This window comes from Eleutherodactylus coqui, chromosome 8 (assembly GCF_035609145.1).
Source record: "Eleutherodactylus coqui strain aEleCoq1 chromosome 8, aEleCoq1.hap1, whole genome shotgun sequence".
NCBI lineage: Eukaryota > Metazoa > Chordata > Amphibia > Anura > Eleutherodactylidae > Eleutherodactylus > Eleutherodactylus coqui.
In genome coordinates, this window is record NC_089844.1 from 95,953,510 (window position 1) to 95,979,005 (window position 25,496).

General features: G+C 41.4%; 1 protein-coding gene across 2 annotated transcripts in view; it reads left to right on the forward strand.

Moving 5' to 3' along the window:
• Positions 1–2,175: 2,175 nt before the first annotated feature.
• The window catches only part of NRP2 (neuropilin 2), a 141,930-nt gene continuing 118,609 nt past the window's right edge, over positions 2,176–25,496 (forward strand). For both annotated transcript variants that reach the window (XM_066576079.1, XM_066576080.1), the window contains exon 1: positions 2,176–2,569. In XM_066576079.1, the coding sequence (XP_066432176.1) occupies positions 2,497–2,569 (73 nt within the window). In that variant the 5' untranslated portion in view covers positions 2,176–2,496. The remainder of the gene's footprint in view (positions 2,570–25,496) is intronic.

Consider the following 25,496-nt stretch of genomic DNA (forward strand, 5'->3'; position numbering starts at 1 on the left):
CCATCATGAAAATGTTGCATAGACCTTTTTCTGTCCAGCGATGGGTGCATAAACTGGACAAAAATGTCAGCGATTATCTCTGATAAAGCAAACAATATATGTGCATCCAGCCTAAGTAAAAGTAGACATGCACTTGTTGTTCATAGCTGCAGCATGGCATTATCATTTCCTATAGGGGTTATTCTAATATGTGTTTTCAGATGCCTGAACGAAATGACTTCAGCTCCAGATGAGACAGTCCACTGACCAGCTACATGTGAACAAAGAAGCTAATACCCAATAAACTAAATCTAAATGGGTTCTTGCATTGTGTGAAATAAAATCACAGTCTCTACACAGAAAGTCTATCTCTGCTACTGCTAAAAGTAAATTGAACCTCCAAACCCACTTTTCTGGGGAGACTCAGTGAAGCTTCATCATACTGGACAAATGACATGTATAGAATCCAGGCTATTGCTGCCAGAATGACTGCACAGAGGGCATATTTTGTGTGATAAATGTGTAACAAAGCTATAACTCACAGGGCATTTTATTCTCTAGAAGATCAGAACGCTTTCATTGATGAAAGGCTTTGGAGTTGACTCAGAAATGCCATCAAATGGACGTCTATTGTGTGCACAGAACACTCATGCCTATTTCTGTCAGGATAGTTTGCAGTTGTAAAAAAAGGAACCAATTTCAGCTTATTTATTGGGTATTGGATTTTCCAAATCTTTATGTCAATATCACAAATCCTCTCTGAGTATTACATTCCCCAGCATCTTACACTGGAGAACATGAGAGATGCCCAGCACTTGTGGTCCTAATACAAATAGTCAAGTCAAGAATATCACAAGATAATAGATGTAGTGATTGCTCATCAGCCAAACTGTTCTTAGCTGTCCTTCTAGCAGAACTTGCACAAGATATTATAATACAAGGTGTTGTCAATAAGACTGATCCAGGGCTATATCTGGTGTCCTATAATGAAATAACAATACTGTACTTGTATAGGAAGTCATGGATGTTCTATACAATAGCCCTTAGGGGCCCCGGAACATGGATTTGCATTTTATGCTGTGGCCCCTGTAAGAGATAGGGGGTAAACCCAACTGCAAAGTTAAAGAGCGACATGTGAGAAGCAGAAATCCACTTTCTGTCTTTCTCCAAGTCTTGTGGGACCGCTGCTATTACTAAAGTAAGAAAAGTATACCTGAAGTAGCCTTATGCATGCATGTGCAGTCCCGAGGTTACTGTATTATTGCGGGACCGTAATAGTGAACAGCAAAACACCAATTCTGTGCAGATGCAATGCAAATCACCACTAAGAGAGCGAGTCAATCAGAAGACAATGCAAATTTCAGTGTGAGCATGTAGGTTGGAATTTGGCGCAATCACCTTGTTGGACCTATAATCAATCCAGGGACTTTCAATCAGTATCTAAACCTCCTACAGCAGATGACTGCTTGGATGATTTACCCTTATTGTAGCAGAGACCACATTGCATATGCTTCCCTTACATCACTTATAGCAGCGGTCCTACAGGACTTAGAGAGACATGGAAGGTGGATTTCTGCTTCTCACATGCTACTCTTCAACTTTGCAATTGGGTTTTACTCTCTATTTCTAACAGGGGCCACAACAGAAAACTGAAATCCATGTTCTAGGGCCCCCAGGGGCCTATGTGCCATACCATCATGTAGCACATCCATGCCTTTCTATTCAAGTACGCTATTGTTATGTCAAGATAGCACACCAGTATTGAGATATCAGTCTTTTTGACTACACCCTGTACAGCCTACAGCTAGGTGCTCCTTGCAACTACAACCACCAGTATGCATGGCACACAAGCGGTCAGGGAAGGCTGGGAGTTATGATTTGATCTATACAGTCTTCTCTACTTCTTTCTATATTCACAGTATAAGATGGCTGGAGATCAGCAGCAGTGCATTGTGTGCTTCTACAATGGCCAGGGAACATGCTCCTTTTTTGCCTATTGTGAGACCTGTTGGCTGGGGTGCAGCAGGTAGATGTGGGGAGCAGTCCCCCTGATGTTGCATGTGATGGTGTGCCTGCGCTGGGCTGTGATCAGTGACAGGCAGGGGAGGGCGGTGTGCTGCACTCATTGTAGCTCTGCCTCCTCTCTCTGCACATGCTGCTCTCTGTATAAGGCAGCGGAGTAGCTGGGAGGGAGCAGACACCAGGAGCCAGGCTCACAGCTCACACTCTATGCCATCCTCAAAGGCTGCCAGTGCAAGTGCCTGACCCAGCCAAGGACTGCTGCCAGGGGACTACACTGGACTATACATCGTCTACCCCAGGAGCCACCATCCACTGGACTCTAACCCCCCTATATCTTGGGGTAGGAAACTCTTCTGTATCCCTGAGCAAGTGTGGATATTACACCCTATACCAGGAATACCACCAGGACCTTACTGGCATTTTGCACATGCAGAAGACAAGCACCTAAATGACTCATTGACAGAGGGAGTGAAGACATATTTGTGTTGTTTCACAATGGATATCCTTGTGTTGGTGTTTGGAGTTATTTATCTGCACTTTTCTGGATGCTCAGTGTCAGGACAAGAAGGTAAGACCCCCCTGTAGATGTGATGATAGTGCAGGCTCTTATAGGAGCTGGGATGAAAGCTTCTGCTCCTCTCCCATCTTCTCTATGTTCTTCTACAGACAGTCTCTGGCTGCTGCTGGATGTCACATCTGGAGTAAATCAAAGGTTTAAAAATACTACAAAGCCTTGTGCGGGGCTCTTCATGTTGCTGGATGTCTCCCATGAGTTTTACCTAGAGTCCCACCAGAGTCACATGAATCTTTAATCGAAACTTAATATCAATCCCAATTAAATACATTGCAGGGAAGGCAGAAAGAGAGAGCGTGTGGCATCCTGTATGGTGCTGGGTACTGGGGATTAGTAGTAGTGCCCTGTGCGGTGATCCTGGCACATGTGTGTGCTGCTGGGCAAGAATATACAGCAGGAGATAAAACAAATAGCGCAGACTATCCGAGTCCCCTGAGAAGTGGAGGCAACTCTTCATAGAGGAGGTGTCAGAAAGAAGAGGGTACGCCAGAAAGATAAGAGGGTCATAGAAATCTATCCGCATCAGGAGAAAGATACTATATTGGACCTTTCACCCATGAGGAATATTTCTGCAAGATGAACCTAAGGACCCAGAAAATTCTGCACCAAAATCTGCATGGGGTTATGGAGCAGAGATCCACAGCAGCAGATTAAACTGCGTCTTTGGCTACTTTCACACAGCAGTATTTCGGTCAGTATGGTGCTTCAGTATTTGGAAGCCAAAACCAAAAATGGAACCTTCATAGAAAAATGTTCACATCTTCCAGGTTCTGAACACACTCCTAAGTTTGGCTTACAAATAGTGATACAAAATACTGACCAGAATATCGCCCCGTGAAAATCGCCTTTAGGCACGTCTTGCAAATATATTCCGCACGTGTGAAAGGTCCTTATATGCGTATGTCGGTGCTTAAGGCATATGTGCATCGAGAGAGGTATTATCAGCCCCTATATTTGTATAAGGCCACTTTCACAATGCAGTATTTTGGCCAGTTTTCTGCTACAGGCAAAATCAAGAATGGAATGTACAAAGAGAATATATAATGGAAGGATTTGTACCTCTTCTGCTTTTTTGGACCCACTACCCTACTTTAGGCTTACAAATACTAACCAACATTCTGTGGTATGCAAGTAGCCTAACTCCAGAGAAAAGTATCAGAGCCTGTGAGAGGTGATGTCTTTATATTACCATGACACTCCAGTAATGTATAGTAATGTTCTGAGCTGCATACATAGTGTAACACTGTAGAAACTTGTAGGAATGCTTCTCCAGCAGGGAAGAGCTGACACCACAGAAGCCCATAGTAGTTTATCTACACCAGCAGACATATATGTTTCCTATCCAGGGACAGGCTAAAGAAAGTTTCCTACTGCAGCATACAGCCAGGACTAAGATCTATCCTTATAATTCCATGGCTGTTTCCGTATACTAGTCAGATGTGTATCCAATGAAGTATTGATCCCCATTATGTAGAGTGTCACGTAGTACAGGATGTCACATCTCCATTCTGTGCAATCATCTGCTGCAATCCACACTGAAATCTTCTTCTGCCTCAATAGAACTTGTAAATAAGATTAGACCCTATTGTATTACAGTAGACTGTGATGATACATTGTAACAATGTAACAATGCACAGAAAGTCTTTAGAGGAATTGTTGACACTTACACAGACAGATAAAATGAGATTTGCAAAGCAGTGCTGGACAAGACACATTTACATATATCATTTACTGCATTGTTACTGCTGAGTTTGCCAGTGCCAGCGACCTGTAGTGTTGGGTGCATGACAGCATAGTGTATAGGACTGCACTGGTAGAGGTAACACATGCAGCTGGTCCCACTCTCACACTGGGTGCAGTTAGTATTTTGCAGAGGCTGGTAACACTGGTTGAATACATGGTAGGCGTTGGATGGGTAGAAGCCTAATATCAGATCTTCCTCTTGTGCTCGCCTCCCCCTTACACTTCTCCCTTCCAGCTAGCTTCCAGTGTAACATGGGAGGAATCAAATATTAATCATGGTGGTGAGCTAACCCTTCTTAAAGGATTCCTTCCTCTTAAATACAGCGCAAATGTTTTAAAGAACAGACGAACGTAAAATAAATTGTAACGGCTGAAATGATCATATGTTGCAATCGGGTCAATGCTTATGTAATATTTTACAGGGTTTGGTTTTTTTTTTCATCTCTCTTAATTCAACGGATTTTCCAGCATGTTGGTACATCATTTCCACAGATATGGTGTGATGCATGCAATCAGTGATCAGTACAGTCAATTCAGTATCCAATCCTCAGTAAGATTGTTTCATCTATGGCCAGGTACAGAAGGCCTTAAGTAGAATATAGCAGCTAGAGCAGTTTTTGGCGGGCTTAGAAAGGGGCAATACCCCCACTGGGGTTGTAGCCCACACATCAGAGACTGCAAGTAACTCTATCATTTAAATGACAACACATAGGGCTCAGCAATGACATGAAACAGCAAATTGCAGAACTGGCAGAAGAGAAAATGAGCCCTGTGATTTCAGAAAGAGGATTATCCATCTCCATGTTGGAAAGGGGATTTCACAAGGCAGTGGCATCTTATGATCCCTGGCTAGCTAAGTGGCTTTGGCAATCATGCCTTTTTGACGATCCTCATGTGATTAAAAACTTTAAAGGGTGGAAAACACGCCTGGGGGGTGCCTGAGCCATAAATACCCATCTTGTCTGCTCTCTCCACATCTTCGCACAGGGACAAGCAGCCCATTTTCCTTTGGCTGGGTGAATTATGTTGTGGAATAATTGGATCATAAAGCCATGTAAGATTCTTATTTGATCAAAGGCTGGCCACCTGGCTTTCTATAGTGATAGCTTATGCAGAAACTGTCCTGATTTCTACAGCCCCCTGGTTTCACCTAGAATAACCTGCTCAGTTCCTCATCACAATATGCACATGCTTCCACCATGTAGCTTTATTGGGAATAGTACAGGAATGATATAGTCTGTCATAGTAAAGGTTATTCCCCTTGTGGCGTGATATATTGGATATACCTCTACATCTGATATGTAGGCAAATTATTTCTACTGGAGAGAGAGCTGTAAGCTTGGGAAGCTCATTCAGTGTTTCATCTTCCTGCCAAACTCAATTGTTTATTGTTATCACTTTCTTGACCGTTTTTAGATACTTTCTTTGCATTAGGTTCCTTTAACGCAGAACAATGAATCATTGGCGTGAGCAAACAAGTTGTTTGTTTTCAAACAATAAGATCCTTTAAACTTTGGTCATCGTTGTCTGTTAGGGAGGTCTGGAAATGCCCGGGAATAGTCTGCGAATAACGGAACGATCGCCTTTTACATCGACCATGATTTTTATGCTAGTCTAAAATGAATGACAAAAGATAAGCGAACAAATTCTGACTCCTCGTTCAATCGCCGGCCGTGTTTAAACTGAATGATACTGTTCATTTTCGCACGATTCAACAATTAGTTGACCAATAATTATTTTGTGTAAAAGGGTCCTTAGGGTCATACGCAGTGTCGGAGTATCATTACTTGATACCGATAGATAGGCAGAGTTCACCTGGTTAAGTTGCATTGACCCCCCCCCCCCCCCCTCCCCATCTACGGATATTTCTCTTCAGCCCTGTCCGAAGGTCTGATAATGGTCAGCATGTCATGGGCAGCTGAATCATTTGGCAAACAAACTGATTATCTCAGTAATGTTAACTCACTGGGTGGAATTTATGCAAGAGACCGATGATTAATCTTACTATCCATTTGTCAAATGACTAAAAGCAACTCTTAAAAGGGCAACCAACATTTTTAGAGGATTGAATCGCACAAATTAGTGCCAGAAGCTTTGTGTTCATTCGTTATGTATTGTATTCTTCTTCCGTGTGAATGCATGTTGTGGACGTTATATTGCCTTTTTTGTGCTGCCCTGCTGTATATAGTGCATTACCTACAATATAGATGGCTTTCTATTGTATTACACAAGGGACATCCCTTATGCCATTTACTGATCAGTTCTGTAATGAAGCTCCAGAAATAGAGCTGCTCTATCCATACCATGTGGAGACCCTCCTCACTGTGTCATCCTGGCTAGATTTAGTTTTCACACTTATCTCTTCTCATTAAGCCTGACAGCTGTGTCCTGGTTAACCCCTTTATTACCATGGAGCAATAGGCCAGAGTATATCTGGGGTAAACCATTTAAAGCTCCCTTTGGGAAATTCAAAATAGGCCTTCATCTATAGAACCGAGGAGGGCTTTCCGATCACCAGATAGTAAAGCATTCATGGCAAGGGAATAAAGCAAATTCCTACTAAGCGGGTCCACAGCTATTTAGCACAGAAACACTGGAAATACCATATGAATAGAATTTCCTCAGAACGTCTTGTCTTCTGTTGAGGACATACAGTGTAGTTTTGTGGTCAGGATTTCCGTGATAGGATCCATGTTTTTGGTGGTTGTTTTTGCTCTGACTAATCCTTCTAAGTTGCCGTTAAAAGTTTTACCGTAACTTTGCTTTATTTGATTATACAAATGCTGAATTGTTACTGCTTGTTTACTGTTGTATTTGTTTGGAATTTGGTAAAACAAGCAATTCCAGCTTATTTACATTAGAAGTAATAATAAAAAATAAAAATACACAAATTTGCTATGTCGACATAAATCAATCACTTACAGGTTCATTAAATAAGCCTCGGTTAAGTCAAAGTATGGCAACGTGAACGGGCCTCTCCGCAGGATCTGTAACTTTCACAATCTGATTTATTGTCTTAGCGTAATTGCTAGTAAAAATTCTCCATCTTGGCTTCCAATATAATAGCTTTACCTCTTATTTAGATGTGCAGAAGTGACAACCTTATAATTGGATGAACAGTCAATGGTTTCAGATCTTCTGATAAAGGGAACTAAATACTTAGTTTAAGTCACAGCGCCACCTAGACTTTAAAACACTTAGTGTTCAAATGTTAGGGAGGGCAACCCATTTTGACCACTCTGTTCAGATTGATTTACATTCTCAAAGAATTGATCTTTGTAAATCTTATTTCTCTACATAAAAACACAATGATTTGTATCTCAACAGATTGTAGACAATGGATAATAGCGACACATATATGGCTAATCTAAGTGGGACGCTTGTATTACAGAATATCCTTAGTTTCCCGTTCCAGTTCCTTTCTGATATGTTCCAAGTCATTAAAATGAATTTTATTTTTATCGGTGAAGAAGGAAGGGAAGCAATGGTTGCCCTAACTAAAGCAGCAGTATCGTTGAGCTAGCTTTCAGCACTGCTGTATCAATATGTGAAGTATGTCCCTACTCTCTGACCTTGTTCTTGACATTCTGCAGCAGGTGGTCACTAGAACCACAATGAACAGCTTTCCCCACCTGGCCTCAAATTAACAGAGGCACAGCTCACGTTGGTGTGCATGCACCCGTCACATCCCATCAATCTCAATGTGTTCTCCATAAGGAAGCAGCATCGAGATGGCAGTGATGTATTCTCCAGATTGAAGCTGTACGTTCACATGTTGATAGGTGATTCATGCCCTCAGAAACAAAATACATATATTACTGGGATGTAAGTTATGAGATTTTGAGTTCAGGATTTATTCCTTTGGCCTTGTTCGGTGAATTGAGTGCTCATATTCACTTGATACCGAGTACTTCTACTACAGCCGTTCCTATACAGAATTAGATGATTGATAGTGGTCATCCGAAATGCACGCTACACTTGGAAATATGGCTTGCACGTACAATGGTGGTTATCCAAGGTGGTTATAAAGGTACCGTTCTGCCAATCTTCATGTTTGGGGGGATGATTTGCTTGTTACTTCTTGGAAAATTGGTCATACCCATTAGGCCGCTTTCAGAGGAGTGTATTTAAATATATCCGTAACACGGATACATATTACGGACGTGTTATAGATGACATTACAACTGTATGTCTTCAGTATTTCATCAGTGTTTGCCCCCATGTTGTTTTTATTTTCTACTGGGCAAATACTGATTCCTATTTGCCCACTAGAAGATAATAGCAGTATGGAGGTAGAAACGCAAAAAAATAGGTCATGCTGCATTAAAAAAAAAATGAACATGAAGAATATGGTTTTGTAAATAGATATATATTAGCTGTGTATTACAGTCCCCAAAACACGGAGCAATTACACAGGAAAATACGCTTGTCTGAAACCGGACTTCAAAGAAAATCCCATTGTTAAATCCCCATGTGAAAATAATGCAATAATAATTCTTGACTTTGATTGATAATCTGTATCTTGGGTAATCTATTCTTTTGTGGTAGGCCACCTCCTTAAACAGCCTTTATAAGTAAGATATACAAATATGGTATTCATTGCTAGGGATTAAATCCAGGCTTCTCTAAATAATTTCATGTTACATTGTGCTTGGAATGAGAATGGCCCTGTTTTTGCTATATGAAGAGGATATTACCCTATCCAGTAACTTCCTGTTTGTGTCCAAGTATACAGTTCAATTGAAACTATAGTAAACTCTGTTATTGAACTGCTTCCTGGTGTAAAAAAGTTGGTAAATACCTGCATTTAAGTAGACCTCAATGTGATTTGCTTTGACAGTAGCACTATTAGAGTAATAGTGACTTCAACAATTTTACATCCTCTATTAAAGTGAACTTGGCTTGAAACACATTCATACTGTTACATGGACTTGCAGTATCCTTACATAGCCTGCAGGTGGCGTTGTTTCAATATGTGCCTATGATTGGAGCTCGCCATATGTAACAAGAACGCCTTTAGATCATACATAGAGCTTCATAATGTCAGTACTGATGCACCACTTTGTAGGTTTTATCGAAGTTACCCCATTTCATTCCCAGATACTTTTTTACAGACTAATTACTTTACAGACCTAATACTGTGTTTTAGATTGTTAGGTTGCAAGATCACTGCTATACTTCTTAACCCTTCATCTGCAGGAGTTTTATAATATTGTGCCCAGCCGGGCCTTTATAGATGCTGTAATTCACATTTGTATTGCATCAGTAATTAATCATAATTGTGCTTCAGGTGTTGTACCCATTAAATCACTTAGTGGCTCAGGTGTTTCTTTAAAAGATTAACCGAATACTTGCCAGTCACTGCAAGAGCCTTGCAGTGCTGTTAATAGCTTGCAATATACAGTTATGACAAAAACCAAGTTCACCCTCTTTGAATTCTATGGTTTTACATATCAGAACTTGATAAAAACATTTGATGATAAGGTCTTAAAACTGGGTAACTATAACCTCATATGAACAACAGCACATGGCAAATTACATCATATTATTGTTTGTTTAACAAAAAGTAGGCCAAAATGCAGAAGCAGTGTGTTAAAAATTAAGCACACCGTTCGTGCTTCCATAGGAATGAATTTGGTAAGTAGCAGCCAGGTGCTGCTAATCAAATCCCCTTGCTGAATTGATAATCATCAAGTGTGGACACTTCTATAAAAGCAGATGTTTTAGCAATTTGATGGTCTTGAGCATTCAGGTGTATCTTTTTTTTTTTTTTTGCTGTAAATTTTTATTTGAAATTTTCACGTTTTACAATGTTGTAGTAAACTTTCAATTGAAATACAACAGTCTCATTATTATTTCACAGAAGCTGTTTGTAATAGTGTGGATCGGGAGAACGAGAGAAGAGAGCTCACTTAGCAGGCGTGTTTGAGCGATCCGCCTCCCGGTATCCCGGCCCAATCTGGAAAATAGGCTGTTAGTTTACTTTAACAGAATATTAACGGCCTGGCCAGGGCCTAACCTGAGTTTTGGGGGAGTAGGGAAGAAGTAGGGGAAGGTAGGGGGGGTGACTTCTGAGACAAAAGGAGTTTTTGTTCCCATGGGGTGGATGTTGTAGATGGTGGTTTCGGGCTGTAACACGGTGAAGTGACAGAGGTTGATCTTTGTTGTTCTAGTTCCCTTATGTGTTTACAGGGAAGTTAGGAATCTATTGTTTTGCGATGGGTAGGAATAATCTAGCCATGGGGACCATATATTTGAAAATTTCTCATGTCTGTCGGCTAGAATAGAGGTCAGTTTTTCATTTATTAGGTACCAGTCCATCCTGCGCTTAACCTCAGTGAAGTCCAAGGAAGCTTTGCGCCATGAATGGGCAATAACTTGTTTTGTGGCCAGAAATAGAAAGGATATCAATTTTCTAGAGTCAGGAGAGATGTTGTTTATGCGTTTATTTAACAATACTTTCCAAGGGTCTTTGCGGATGTTGTAGCCTGTGACTGAATATATTAGGGAGTAAACTCAAATCCATAGTCTCTTAACCCGGGGACAGGACCACCATATGTGGAGCATATCACCCATATCTAGACATCCGCGAAAGCAGTTGGGAGAGCGTCCGGGTATTGCATGGGCTACTCTATCTGGGGTTAAATACCAGCGGAATAAAATTTTAAATGAAGTTTCTAGCATTAGTATGTTTCTGGCGCTACTGTTGGTAGATTCCCATATTTGAGTCCATTCCTGGTTGGATAGGGTTTTGCCTAAGTCTCTCTCTGAACGCGTTATGTAATGTGTTCATTACATTCATTCAGGTGTATCTTAACACAATGCCAAGGATTAAAGACATCAATGAGGATCTAGGAGAAGCAATTGATGCTGCCCATCATTATAGGAAGGGTTTTAATCCTTTCCAATCCAATTTTGGATATAGGGTTTACTAAAAGGCTTTCTCTTTTTGCTGTTATACAACACTGCCATCTGCTGGCTGAAGCCAGTGTGTGCGCCAACCAGGCTCCAACAGCAGAGTGGCTGGCAATAGCCGGTAAGAATACCCTGTCATACATGTTCTGATATTGGAGCTGTACAAACTTCAATCATAATATAGGAAGACATCAGACAGTGGATTGGAAAGAGTTAAAGCCATTTCCAAATAATTTGGAGTCTCATCATTCTACAGTGAGAGAGATTATTCACAATTGAAAAACATTCAAGACAGTTGACAATCTTCCCAAGAGTGGACATCCCCAAAAGTTTCCCCCAAAGTCAGACTGTGCAATGCTCAGAGAAATAGCAGAAAACTGAAGAGCTACATTTCAGACTCTAAAGGCCACAGTTAGCATGTTAAATGTTCAAGTTCATGACAGAACAAATAGAAAATGACTGAACAAATATGGCTTGTTTGGAAGGGTTGCCAGGAGAAAGCCTCTTTCTGAAAAGAACATGGCAGCCCAGCTAAGGTTTACAAAATTGCATCTGAATAAACCACAATACTTCTGGAATAATGTTCGTTAGTTAGACAAGACCAAATTGGAGATGTTTAACCATAGGTCCCAGCACCACGTCAAACGTGAGGCCATCTATCTAAAAGCTAAGGCTTGGCAGAAACAGGGTCACGCAACAGGACAATGATCCCCAGCACACCAGCAAATATACATAGCTGAAATAAAGAATCCAGGTGTGGCAATGGCCAAATCAAAGTCCAGTCCTCAATCCAAATAAAATGCTGTCCCTGGACCCTAAGAGAGATGTGTATAAATGAATGCCCACAAACCTCAATTAACTGAAGAAACATTGTACAGAAGAGCGGGCGAAAATTCCTCCAGGACAATGTGAGAGACTGATAAAGTCATACTGAAAATAATTACTTCAAGTTATTGCTGCTAATGGTGGTTTTACAAGCTATTGATGCATTGGGTGTACTTAATTTTTCACACACTGCTTCTGCATTTTTGTTAAATAAATGACACAGTGTAATTTGTCATGTGTGGCTATTTATTTGAGTTTGTATTTACCTAAGGAGCAGATTTTTTATTATGTCCTGATACCTAAAACCATAGCATTGAGAGAGGGTGTACTTAGTTTTTTTTTCTTATGACTACATGTACATCATAACTAAAATCTACTTTCTACAGTCAATTAATAGTAAAAAGCAAGATATGAGAACAGCATTTGTAACATTCTGAAGGTATTTAGCAATGTAAGAAGCAGTGCGTGCCCATACAGAACCTGTGAGCTGAAAGTTAGCTCTGACTTCAAAAACTTCAGCGAAGTGGAGTAGTGACAACACTGATACATTTCCATTAACACAAAGAACTTGAGACTTCTGTGTTGAATAATGAAAAGCATCCTGTTTCCTTCCCGAGCTTCCTGTTTGATCTTGGAGACCTACAAAATCATTGTCTTATGGGGTACAGAAAAGAAAGTGAAAATATTATTTAGATACTATTTATTTTCTTTTAGAAAAAGTATCTCAATATAGACACATAGAAATAGAGATTGTTATTCATTATTATTCCTACAAGTTTGATATCACTTTTATTAAGGTTCAAGCCTGGATGAACCCTATGTGTGTTGTGAAGCCTACTACAGTCACCAGTAAGGGCTCACGTCTCCCGTGTGTTATGCAGATCTTTTTCATGTACATAATACATAGTGCTAAAAGCTCATTGATTTCTATTGGCCCAGTCACACGTTTTCTTTCACATGCATGAAAAAAGAATGTAGCATGTCCAATTTTGTACGTCAAGACAACCCCTTTTTGGTTTAAAGCTGACCCTACTAACTGTACTGGGTCCAACTCAATAAACCCTATTGCTGGAGAAGCTGAGGTCAGCTATGCATTACAGGGAAATGTTTTATTGCATACTGGCCATTCAGATGAATTCACAGGATTAGAAATGAGTAAACCAAACCCGTAGAACCTGAATTCGGGTCAACCTTTATTAAAACTTCGATTCAGCCGAACTGGAAGTTCCTAAAACTAGTGATGAATGGTGGTGGTGGGCCTTCAATGGATGTAGCTTAGTGGTTAGCACTGTTGAAATTGGAAATCTCCATGTAGATTTTGTATTTGCTTAGTTTTGAACCCAGGACTCCAGCACTGCAAGGGCACAGTGCTAACTACTGAGCTACATTCATTGAAAGACCACCACCACCACTGTTTCAGGGCTTTTAGACAGTGTTCAATACTAGTTTGAGTAGTTTTTTTGAATGTTTGGTTTGAGATAATTTGCACTGAACTAAACTATTTGATGAAAATGCAGCCAAACGGCTGAACAAACCTTATGAAAAGTTCGCTAATCTGTACACAGTCTGATCTCTAGTTCTGGTGGTCGGGACTTACAGAAATTGTTTGCGCAAATCCCATAGCAGTGAGTTACAAAAACAACATAGCACAGCAGCAGCGCTAGGCTGTTTTCATCCTTCTTGCCACCAGGATTGGTGGGAATCCGACCCCCAGCCCTCATGATCATCAGAAAGCAGGGGCCGCAGCAGTTGTGACAAAGGATTCACTTCTGAAATGCATAGCTATTGGTCCTCTCTGCTAATGTGATTGTGTGTTCTTAATGGATTTGGTAATAAAGTGGAATTTTTAATGCACACCGTTGGCTGCTGGAGTCACCTAGCAATGCTTCTATTCCAGTGAGACTGTAGATGTTACGTTCGTGCGGAGCTTATCCTATGTGGCCTGTGCGGGTGTAAATATAATGTCCTAACTGGACAGATACACACACAATATAATAAGGCGGACACAACAATACCAAAATTAGGATAAAAATCTGCTAATGGAGGAGAGCCCTACTTATATGCCCAGTTAAGGTCAGACCCACATCAGAAACTTTGGGTGACACTGGCTTTCCCTACAATGTAACAAGGAATTACAAAGGTTAGATGGAACCTGGGCAGAATTATTCTGCATGAACACACCAAAAATCAGCATGGCTAAATACAGATTTTGATGCGAAGTTGCCAGCAGAATGCTGCCATTTCCATTCTACATCAAGGTCCGCACGTTGGCAGTGTGAATTTTCATGCAGAACATTCTGCAACATTCTTGTGGAATAATTCTGCACGTGTGAAAGCAGCCTAAATGTGAAAACCACAGATGCACAAGGATAAGAGCTAACTACACCCCAGATAAAGTAATCACTAGACAAACCTATCTTGAATAATGTACAAGTTAGGATCAGGAACTGCCATCTGGACCAAATACCACTTCAAGCAGGGGGCCGTCAGACAGGAATCAGACAGGTTAACAATAGAGAGTTCAGACAGCAAGTCAGACCAGACCAACTGTGGAAGGAGTATAACCAACACCCTTTCAGAGGAGGAGCCGGAGTAAATATACACAGACTGATGATGATTGGTTGGTTAGACAGTCCCACCTCCCAGCCAACCAATCCGCTCATCACAGCAGGAGATTTGTCACTGTTGGCGCCTGGCGCCGAAATGGCAGTAAGCATGTCCTGGCATGCGGATATAGTGGATCAGGGCTGTCACCTCAGACCCAATCCTTACTCGCTGGCTGGCACTGTGACAGTAATATGTCATAAACTTGCTGTAGCCTATTGATAGAACACCACAAGAGATTCAAAGAATTTGGAATTCCCGGTTGTAGCCCTGTCCTATTTTTAAATCTCTCCTGTAATTCCTGTTGGTACAGTATATTAGGTAATTGCTGTTTATGCAGTTCCCCAGTACCTCCAAGCTGTACTCTTCGAATGACAGCATATCAAACCATAAAAGATTATTTGGAATAATAACAAACACATAACTAAATTTGTAAAACGCATGTTAATAGCCATTACGTGGCAAAGTGCAGAAAACCAAGCCAGTGCTAATGCGAAAATGGAAGGAACAGCTGGCAAGTTGTGAAAATAAAGCAGAATTAGATTAAGGAAGAAAACAATGCAATTGAGTATTATGAGGTTATTATTAGGGCCAGGGATGTGAATATCCAGTTACAGATTATTATAGAGCTGCGAACACTTGATTACAATGTGTCAATCTAAAGAACAGCAGACCTATGGGATGACCCCAGTAACACAGTGTTCTTGACAACACAATGTTGCAAAGCATTGTGGTCTTGCACTGTAGAGACCCTCACAGAAGAAAGAGTTTCTTTCTGTGGGTTTAGGAAACTGTCAAGTACAGATAAGGCTCTTGATCTAATCCCTTGGGGGATACCAGTTTGTATTAAAAAGGAAAAAATTAATTTCTAACTACTGGGACGGCTGCCAAATTATGTGACCTTACATCGGTGCAGCTGCAGAGTAAAAATAAACCTTCGATAAGTGAAATCTGTAAATTCCACCATAGTCGATAGCAAGAACAGAGCATGTTTAAGTCTCCTTTTCCTCTTGGGAAGGGTGGGCTGAGCATAGCTGTAGAATATCCTACAGTTCTCTCTTCCCACAATGACACATTGTTACATGAAATATATAATTACACATTGTCTGCGTTGAAGAAAAGATGGATATGTGAACTGTGATATACCCGACACGGCACATATGTATCTCTGTCTGTTCGCACGATTTATGAATGAAATGTTTAAGTCAAAAAAATGCACAAAGTTGTGGGAAAATGCCATTATAAACAAGTTGACTAAACAAATACATAGTGTAGACACACCTATAGTCTTATATACAACTATCCATATATTTGGGTTAATCATTTGACTCCAGCACTGAAGTCTACAGGAAATGACTACTTACAGTATTTGCTGATTTTATGAGAACTGTTGAAATATTTCCTAATGATCTAACATTTAAATGTATGGTGTAGGTGCTTTTCACATTGTGGCTCTGTAGGTAACTGCTACTTGTGACAAAGGGTAAGTGACAGGCTGCTGGGGTGTATGGAGAAGTCCCGGAACGCATTAGAGTATCCTTCATCAAGTCCTAAGTGTCCCTCTTTAATCATTTGAAGTGTTAGAACGAATGTTGCTGTGATCTAACTCTTCAGCATGGCTCCTCAACAAACACATCACTGCAGTTTGATTGTCTTACCTGTTCGTATGTCTCACTAAACTGCTTTTTTAAAACTTTTTTGGAGAAATGAGTTTTTTGGGCCTGGCGTAAGGCCAGATAAAATAATACTACTTTGGTATGACAAAAGAACTAAGCAAACATCTCCAACTCACACAGTGTTTTACCAGTTATGGACTACACCTTCTAAAGATAACATCTAGGTTCATGGCTGTGGACTAAATATGTCCATGATAAATAACAGATTTTGTGTGATTAGATTGTGCCTATCTTTTTACTTTAGGCCACTTATGTGCTTAGGTTGGCTCTTATATTCTTAGATTGACTCTCCTGCAATTATATTGGTACTTTCGTGGTTCATACGGGATATAGAGTAATCAGATAATACCTAGATAATATATTGTCCACTATATTATTTGGTCGACCCTTATATAATTTGATTGATCCTTGTGTGGTTGGATTTCCACTTTTTTGTGGTTAGTATTGGTCATTATTGAGTGGTTAGAATGGCCTTTTTGTCAATTCTGGTCATTCTTTTGTTAAAGGGGTTGCCTGACTTAAATTACACTTAAAGTAGTGCTCCGGTGCCAAGATATCTGATAGGTGACATCACCAGATTTTCTGGGCTGGTAACATCCCATAAACCTGTCTTGTGGGTTTCTAATGTAGAATCTCCAGCAGCTGAAGTAAACAGAGGACTGGAGTACCGGAAATGGGCCTTTGTATGGTTAGATTGGTCCTTGTATGATTAGATTGGCCTTTGTATGGGTAGGTCTGCTTTTATATGATTACATTGGCCAGTGTATTCTAAAGCCCCATGCACATCAGTGAAAAGTCATCTTAATTCACTGATTTTGATAGGACCAGTCAACTGTTGTATGTGTATGATAAAAGGGGAAAGACAGCTGGGGCACACTGAAATTTAACATCTGAGGGCTCACTCACATGGGCGTATGTTGGAGAGAGAGAGAGAGAGAATCGCGCACCCTCCCCCTGAACCGAGCATGGGACACCTTGAAAAATGCTCGAGTCTCCCATTGAATTCAATGGGGTTCGTTACTCGAGTAACGAGCACCCGAGCATTTTGACACTTGCTCATCTCTAGTGTTTACAGTACGCAATCAATATAAATGCAACATACGTATTTATTGCGCATTTTAACACCCATAGCCTATAGTGGGTCTATTAGGCTAGTAATATGCACCAAAATAGGACATGCTGTGTCTTTTTTACACGCAAAACCAGTGCTTCATGTATATGGGGGAGTCGGGTGAAATAGCCGTTGGTTGAATGAGCATTTCATTGTTGCATTGTCAGTTTTTCGTACGTACAGTGGATATAAAAAGTCTACACACCCCTGTTAAAATGCATTGTTATTCCTATGTTAAAAAATACGACAACTGTGAATAGTTTCAGATTTACTTCCACCTTCATTGTGACCCGTTATCTGTACAATTCCATTAAAAAGTAAACTGAAATCACTTAGGGTGCAAAAATAAAACTAAAATAATGTGGTTGCATAAGTATGAACACCCGCTTATATTTGGGGATGCGGCGGTGCTCAGAATTAGCCAATCACATTTAAACTCATGGTAAATAGTACTAAGGAAAAAGGCTAAGATTGTTTATAGTAATTTTAATTTCCCCCATATGAAGTTCAGCTCTTCTAGTGGGATATTCCTGACTTTTTTTTAGTTGCATTTTTCAGCAAAAGCCGTAAAGATCTTACAGCAGATCAAGGGGATCGGATTGTTGAAAGGTATCAGTCAGAAGAAGGGGACCAAAACATTTCCAAGGCATTACATATACTGGAGAACACAGTGTAGACAGTCATCAAGAAGTGGATTAAGAAGTGGATTACACTTGGCACAACAGTGACATTACAAAGAACTGGACGTCCCGCAAAAATTGATAAAAAGACCAGAAGAAAAATTGGTGCAGGAGGCTGCCAAGATGCCTACAGCAACATTAAAGGAGCTGCAGGAATTTCTGACAAGTACTGGTTGTATAGTGCATGTGACAACCATCTCCAGGATTCTTCATATGTTCACACTGTGGGGTAGGGGGAGAAAACAGAAGTCTTTTTGTAATAAAAGAAAAACATCCAAGCGCGGCTATGTTTTGCCAAAGCCTACATCAAGTCTGTCAAACGTATAATGGAGAATGTGTTATGTCTGATGAGACCGAGGTTGGACTTTTTGGCCATAATTCTGAAAGGTATGTTTGGTGCAAAGCCAACACTGCGCATCACCAGAAGACCACCATACCCGCAATGAAGCATGGTGGAGGCAGCATTGTGCTATGGGGCTATTCTTCTGCTGAAACTGGGGCTTCAGTCAAGGTGGAGGGAATTATGGACCGTTCCAAATTTCAGTCTATTTAGGCACAAAACCTTCAGGTGTCTGCTGAAGAGGAATTCCACCTTTCAGCATAACAAGAACCCAAAGCATACCTCCAAATCAACACAAGAATGGCTTCGCCAGAAGAAGATCAAAGTTTTGGAATGGGCCAGCTAGCGCCCAGACCTGAATCCTATTGAAGATCTGTGGGATAACCTGAAGAGGGCGCTACACACAAAATGCCCTCGTAATCTTACAGATTTGGAGCGTTTTTGCAAGGAAGAGTGGGCAAAGATTGCCAAGTCAAGATGCGCCACGCTGATAGACGCCTACCCCAAAAGACTGAATGCTGTCATAAAGTCAAAGGGTAGATCAACAAAGTATTAGTTTTAGGGTGTGTATATTTATGCAACCACATTATTTTAGTTTCTTTTTAAAATTTTTCCACCCTAAAAGATTTTAGTTTGTTTTTCAGTGGAATTGTACAGATAACGGGTCACATTGAAGGCGGAAATAAATCTCAAATGATTCATTGGATTTTTTAGCGTGATGAAAACATAGAATTTTAACAGGGGGGTGCAGACTTTTTATTTCCACTGAAGTTCTATAAATATTGCTTATTCATATCATACTGTTTGTGTCATCTTATATTTTTAGTGTCAGGGATTTTTATGATTCGGGGATTTTTTGCAGTGAGTCAACCTGCATCTGATGATTTGCAGTATATCAGCCTGTGCAGAGTAGTGTTCAGAATATGTTATACCTACTACAAAACAAAGCAGACACACTATGCTAGACACCATATCCCCTGTGTGTCCTGTACTGGAGAGAGCTCGGCTGGTGAATGTACAGAGAATGGAGGCTTAACAGTGTTAAGTGCCTCTCCGGAGGTTCAGATCTCCCTAGAAAGGTTTTTCTGGATATCTGATAGAATAAAGAAAAGCATCTCATTGTGGGGACAATGTGATGTAATGTCTCTCTTGCTGGATTCTTCAGGCATGTGATATGGATTTTTACATGCTCCTGCCAGGAAAGTGTGGAGTGGTCACTTAGTTAATCCCAATTAATAAAATATGGATTTATGATGAATTTGCTTTTGCCTTCTCAATTGTTCCCTTGCAAAATCTGCTGTATTTTCCTTTCATAGTAGACTACTGATCCTTACATTTTATGGATACTAATGGTATGACCATTTAATCACTGCTCTGGCATGCCAGTAAAGCTGCTCAGTTATAAAGACTGACCTTCACTCAGGGCACCATTGTGCAGTATCCTATACACTTTAGTATCTGAGATGAGTGCATGCATATACCCTTATTCAACTGCACAACTATTCCTTTGCCAACCATTCCTTAAAGGAGATGTCCCGAGGCAGCAAGTGGGGTTATACACTTCTGTATGGCCATAATAATGCACTTTGTAATATACATTGTGCATTAATTATGAGCCATACAGAAGTTATAAGAAGTTTTTTACTTACCTGCTCCGTTGCTAGCGTCCTCGTCTCCATGGTGCCGACTAATTTTTGGCCTCCGATGGCCAAATTAGCCGCGCTTGCGCAGTCCGGGTCTTCTGCTGTTCTCTATGGGGCTCCGTGTAGCTCCGTGTAGCTCCGCCCCGTCACGTGCCGATTCCAGCCAATCAGGAGGCTGGAATCGGCAGTGGACCGCACAGAAGAGCTGCGGTCCACGAAGATAGAGGATCCCGGCGGCCATCTTCAGCGGTAAGTATTGAAGTCACCGGACCGCCGGGATTCAGGTAAGCGCTGTGCGGGTGGTTTTTTTAACCCCTGCATCGGGGTTGTCTCGCGCCGAACGGGGGGGGGGGGTTTAAAAAAAAAAAAAACCCGTTTCGGCGCGGGACATCTCCTTTAAGCAATTTTCAAATTTGGGGATAAGCTAGAATTACATTCCTGCAAAATTTTAAATAAGAGTTAGTGTACCTAATTTTTCAGATGAGAATATGCTGTACACGAGGAATAACAGTAATTCTGGCCATTATGACTTGTATCCTGCATGTATCACCAGTTTTTCCCCTGCACGCTTTATATCTGAGTCTCAGTTTCCTCAGAACTGGTGGGAGGAGTCTTAGCTTTTATGTTATGTTCTCTACACTGTGCACAAAAAAACCCTACAGATTCTGCTCTCTGTCATAACACAAAGACATGTATAACATCATCATGTAGGACAGTGTAGCGCATGTGAAGAAATAACAGTAAAGAACTCACTGTTCATACCTTCAGTGAGCAGAACAACTGATCATCTCCTATACAACCTGTTCTCTATCCTGCTGATTGAAGTAACGGAGATCATAGAACTTGACAACAGAGAGACCCCCAGTGACCAACACTTTAGAAGGATTTTTCAGCACAAAAACATGTTACCCTGTTTTCCTGAAAATAAGACACCCTGAAAATAAGACATAGCAGGATTTTTCTGGATTTTTGAGGATGCAGAATGCTTTTTCAGTATTTTTGAGGATGCTTGAAGTATAAGCCCTACTTCAAAATTGAGCCCTATTTACAGTTAATAAAAAAGAACTATATAAATAGTGTCCAGGCAGTTGTACATGTAAAAAAGTACGTCTATTGGAGCAAAAATTAATATAAGACACTGTCTTATTTTCGGGGAAACAGGGTAGGTAAATAAAATGATTTGCACTTTTGCTTGTTAGCACATTGGCTGTCCCCTGAGCACAAGTTGTTTAAAAATGTATTGAGCATTTAACCAATAAAGCTTAAAGGAGATGTCCCGCGCCGAAACGGGGTTTTTTTTTTTTAAACCCCCCCCCCCGTTCGGCGCGAGACAACCCCGATGCAGGGGTTAAAAAAACCACCCGCACAGCGCTTACCTGAATCCCGGCGGTCCGGCGTCTTCATACTCACCTTCTGAAGATGGCCGCCGGGATCCTCTACCTTCGTGGACCGCAGCTCTTCTGTGCGGTCCACTGCCGATTCCAGCCTCCTGATTGGCTGGAATCGGCACGTGACGGGGCGGAGCTACACGGAGCCGCTCTCTGGCACGAGCGGCTCCATAGAAGACTGCTGAAGACCCGGACTGCGCAAGCGCGGCTAATTTGGCCATCGGAGGCCAAAAATTAGTCGGCTCCATGGGAACGAGGACGCTAGCAACGGAGCAGGTAAGTAAAAAACTTTTTATAACTTCTGTATGGCTCATAATTAATGCACAATGTATATTACAAAGTGCATTATTATGGCCATACAGAAGTGTATAGACCCACTTGCTGCCTCGGGACATCTCCTTTAAGACTTCATTAAAAATGTGTCTTTTTGGCCACTTTATTTAAGCAATACTTGAAGTAAGGATCCACCTTTCAGAGCCACTTTAATAATTATGTTAGAAAACGTATGTATCAGTGCCTAAATGGTGCACTTTGTGAAAGCTCTTTTATGTACCTCCTTGTGTGTCTGGTTGTGCTCTCTCGTTGTTGCCTGTTTTTTGTGCTTCTTCAAAAGATCTTGAACAGCACATCTTGATACCCCAGTCTGATTTAAGACCTTGCTGATTCAGGGTATTAGTGTACCTTGATGCCACCAGAAGCTAGGGGTTTGACAGGAGGAACGCCCCTCTCACACTCCTAGCTCCCGACAGGGTGAAGGTAGAAAAGTCCTAGCAGCACAGTGTGCATAGATCGTTTCCAGCGCTGCAGCCTTACCCTCTGGGTTACTATAGTAGCTTGCCTTACATTATTACCTGTAAATGCTGTCATGTTAGGGGTGTAACATCGCAGCATTAACATGTCATAATGTAAGGCTAACTACTATAGTAACCCGGAGGGTAAGGCTGCAGCGCTGGAAAACATGTATGCAGATGCTGCAGCGTGAGTTCTCCGTGCCGCCCGCCATTTCAGCCAAGCGTGATAGGTGGACGTCCGCTCACCTTTCTGTTCCGGGCCGCAGCCTCCGTCCCCGTCTCAGGGCTCCTTCCCGGACCTTGGCTGTCACTGCCGTTGCGCCGTCTGCAACAGTGCTCTGTCATGGCCGCTCCACGGAAAGCACTCTCACTTGGGTATGGACTCCCTGCATGCGAAGTTTGGGGGTTTGCTGCTTGTGGGCGGCCGCCGGTGAAGGAACTTAGTCCGGGGCCCGCGCAGCTGCAGCAGCAGCCACCGCTGCTTGAACGCTGCCGCAGCCGGTGCGGCCCCAGCGGCCGCTGTATGCCTTTTCTATACCTGTTTAGTGGGCTTGCCTGACCTGCTGCTCAACACGCTTTGCAGCCAATCATCATCAGGGGGCGTCACCCCCTTGTCAATCTTGACTCCACCAGGAATTCCTGGTGGCGTCAAGATACACTAATACCCTGATTCAGTATAACCAACGTGCATTTGTAGATGTGTTAAGACTTGCCATGGTGTATAACTCGTCATATGAAACTGTCTTCCACAACCTCACCTTGGTAGCAGAGTTTGATTGTTGCACACCCATTTTTAAGCCTCCTACACAGCTGTTTCTTTTTTCAACCTGCATATGAAAATGATGATCATTACCACTTGTTTGGCGGTTACAAAATCCCTGACTTTGTGCAAGTGTACCTAGCAGAATTGATGCCATTTTTAAGGCAAAGGACGGTCATAGCAAATCTTGGTTTGATTTAGATTTCTCTTTTGTTCATTCCTTTCATATTTTGTTAACTGACAAAAATAAACTATTAATACTTCTATTTAAAAGCATTCTTACTTTGCAGCCCAAAACTTTTGCACAGTACTGTCTTTGTCTTTGTAGAAGAGGAATATATATATAGAACGGGTTCCTTTTGTAAAAAAAAATTCTAGTTTCTTTACACTGAACCTGTATTATTTCTCACTAAACCTCTGCATGTTGGCAGAAATTGGCCAAAAATATATTGTGAGATAGTTTAAGACAAAAAAAATACATCTAAATTGCTCCATTATGTGGATTATTCGGCTGCTTGAAGTTTTGATTCATTGAATTATGTCAGCAAGGTTGCTGTCAGTTGGACTTCTTGCAGTAGCTCATGATGTCACACGGCGCTTTTTACAGTAATAAGCAATCACCCAGGGGAGGTCACAATCCCCAACAATGACTTCAAGAAATCTATTCCTGCCTTTTCCGCAGCTTCTTCGAGACTCTCTAGGGGAATGAAACATTCATTGCAAGGAGCACAGTTGAAGGAACAGACGCTTGGATTACTGTGGTCTGAGTTGGCGTGTCTGAGAGAGCAGGCCAACGAATGCACAAGTCGAGGAGAGAGAAAATGATTCTATCTCGGTTTTGGAATATCATTCCAGAAGTGTAATACTATTTTCAAAATTAGTTTCCTCACCCGGTTTGTTATATTAATCATCAGAAATATAATATCATTATAAAATGCTGCAAGCTTTCTAATTAGCAATTAATGACCGTGGAAGATGCTCTTCTCTTTGGGGGATAAAAACCCACCTTGTTCACTTCCAACATCATTCCCCTAAGCCCTAATCCATTAGAGCTGCTAGCAAACATTAATTCATAGTATATTCAGTGCTACTTAAGCTATATGGAAAGCACTCAGGCACTTCACACCTTATCTAGCATGTACAATATAATTTAGTTTGCAGTGACAATAAGCGTTTTAAATATAAACTTAAGAGGGTTCTGGCAAGATTATAAATTACCCCGATCTACTGGAGATGGCCAAGTTTAAGTACTAACTGCAGTGGTCCCATTGTAATCAATGGAGTGACGGCGTGCATGTGTTCAACCGCTACTGCCCACACTTCAGTTCGAGCTGGGGCATCTATCTTTTGGGTAAGGGATAACTTGTAAGCCTGCCACAAGCACATGTCCATAAATGATTAAGCCAATGCGCCCTCTATGCTGCTCTCAGAACCAAAGTTTAGTGCGTTGTACATTACTCATTGACGCAGAGCAGCTGAATGACAGACAGCAGATCACAATGGGCTGGTCCGGGGAGAGTGATTGGATCTTGAATATCTTGAGTTTCCAAAAGCGTTTTATACTGTGCCACAGGTTGGTTTCAAATGAGAATGCTTGGTCTGGGCGTGAATATCTGTAAGTAAGTAACTGGCACAGTGATAGAAAGCAGAGGGTGGTTATTATTGGTACATACTCTGATTGGGTCACTGTTACTAGTGGCGTACCACAGGGGTCAGTTTTGGGCCCTATTCTTAGTAATATATTTATTAGTGACCTTGTAGAAGGATTGTAAAGTAAAATATCAATATTTGCGCATACAAAACTATTTAAAGTATATGGTTGCAAATGAATCTGAATAAGGCCTCCTGTCCACGGGCGAATTTTCACTGCGTTCCCCGTGGCAATAATCCAGCCACTGGGAACGCAGTGAATGCTTTCCATATCGTTGCTATGGAAAGCGCAGCCCCCCTGTCTACGAGCGGAGAATCATAGCGATTCTCTGCTCGCGGGTGGAAAATTGCGATTTACCAGGATTCTTCGCAGCGAGCCTATTTATCAGGTAGGCTCACTGTGGAGAACTGACAGTTCTCTCCCCCACTCCCGGGCGGCAGAATATTGCCAGCGATATTCTGCAACACCCGTGGACAGGTAGCCTAAGTTGGGGGCTTGGGCAGAAAAGTGGTTTAACACTGACAAATGTAATGTTCTGCACATGGGCAGAGAAATACATGTCACCATTACACAATAAATAGGAAACCACTGGGAAACACTGACATGAAAAGGGACTTGGGGATTTTTATTAACTGTAAACCTAACTGGAGTAACCAGTGTCAGGCAGCTGCTGCCAAGGCAAATAGGATCATAGAGTGCATCAAAAGAGGTCTATGGGCACATAATGAGAACATTGTTCTTCCTCTTTGTAACTGATCAGACCTCACATGGAATATTGTGTACAGTTTTGGCAC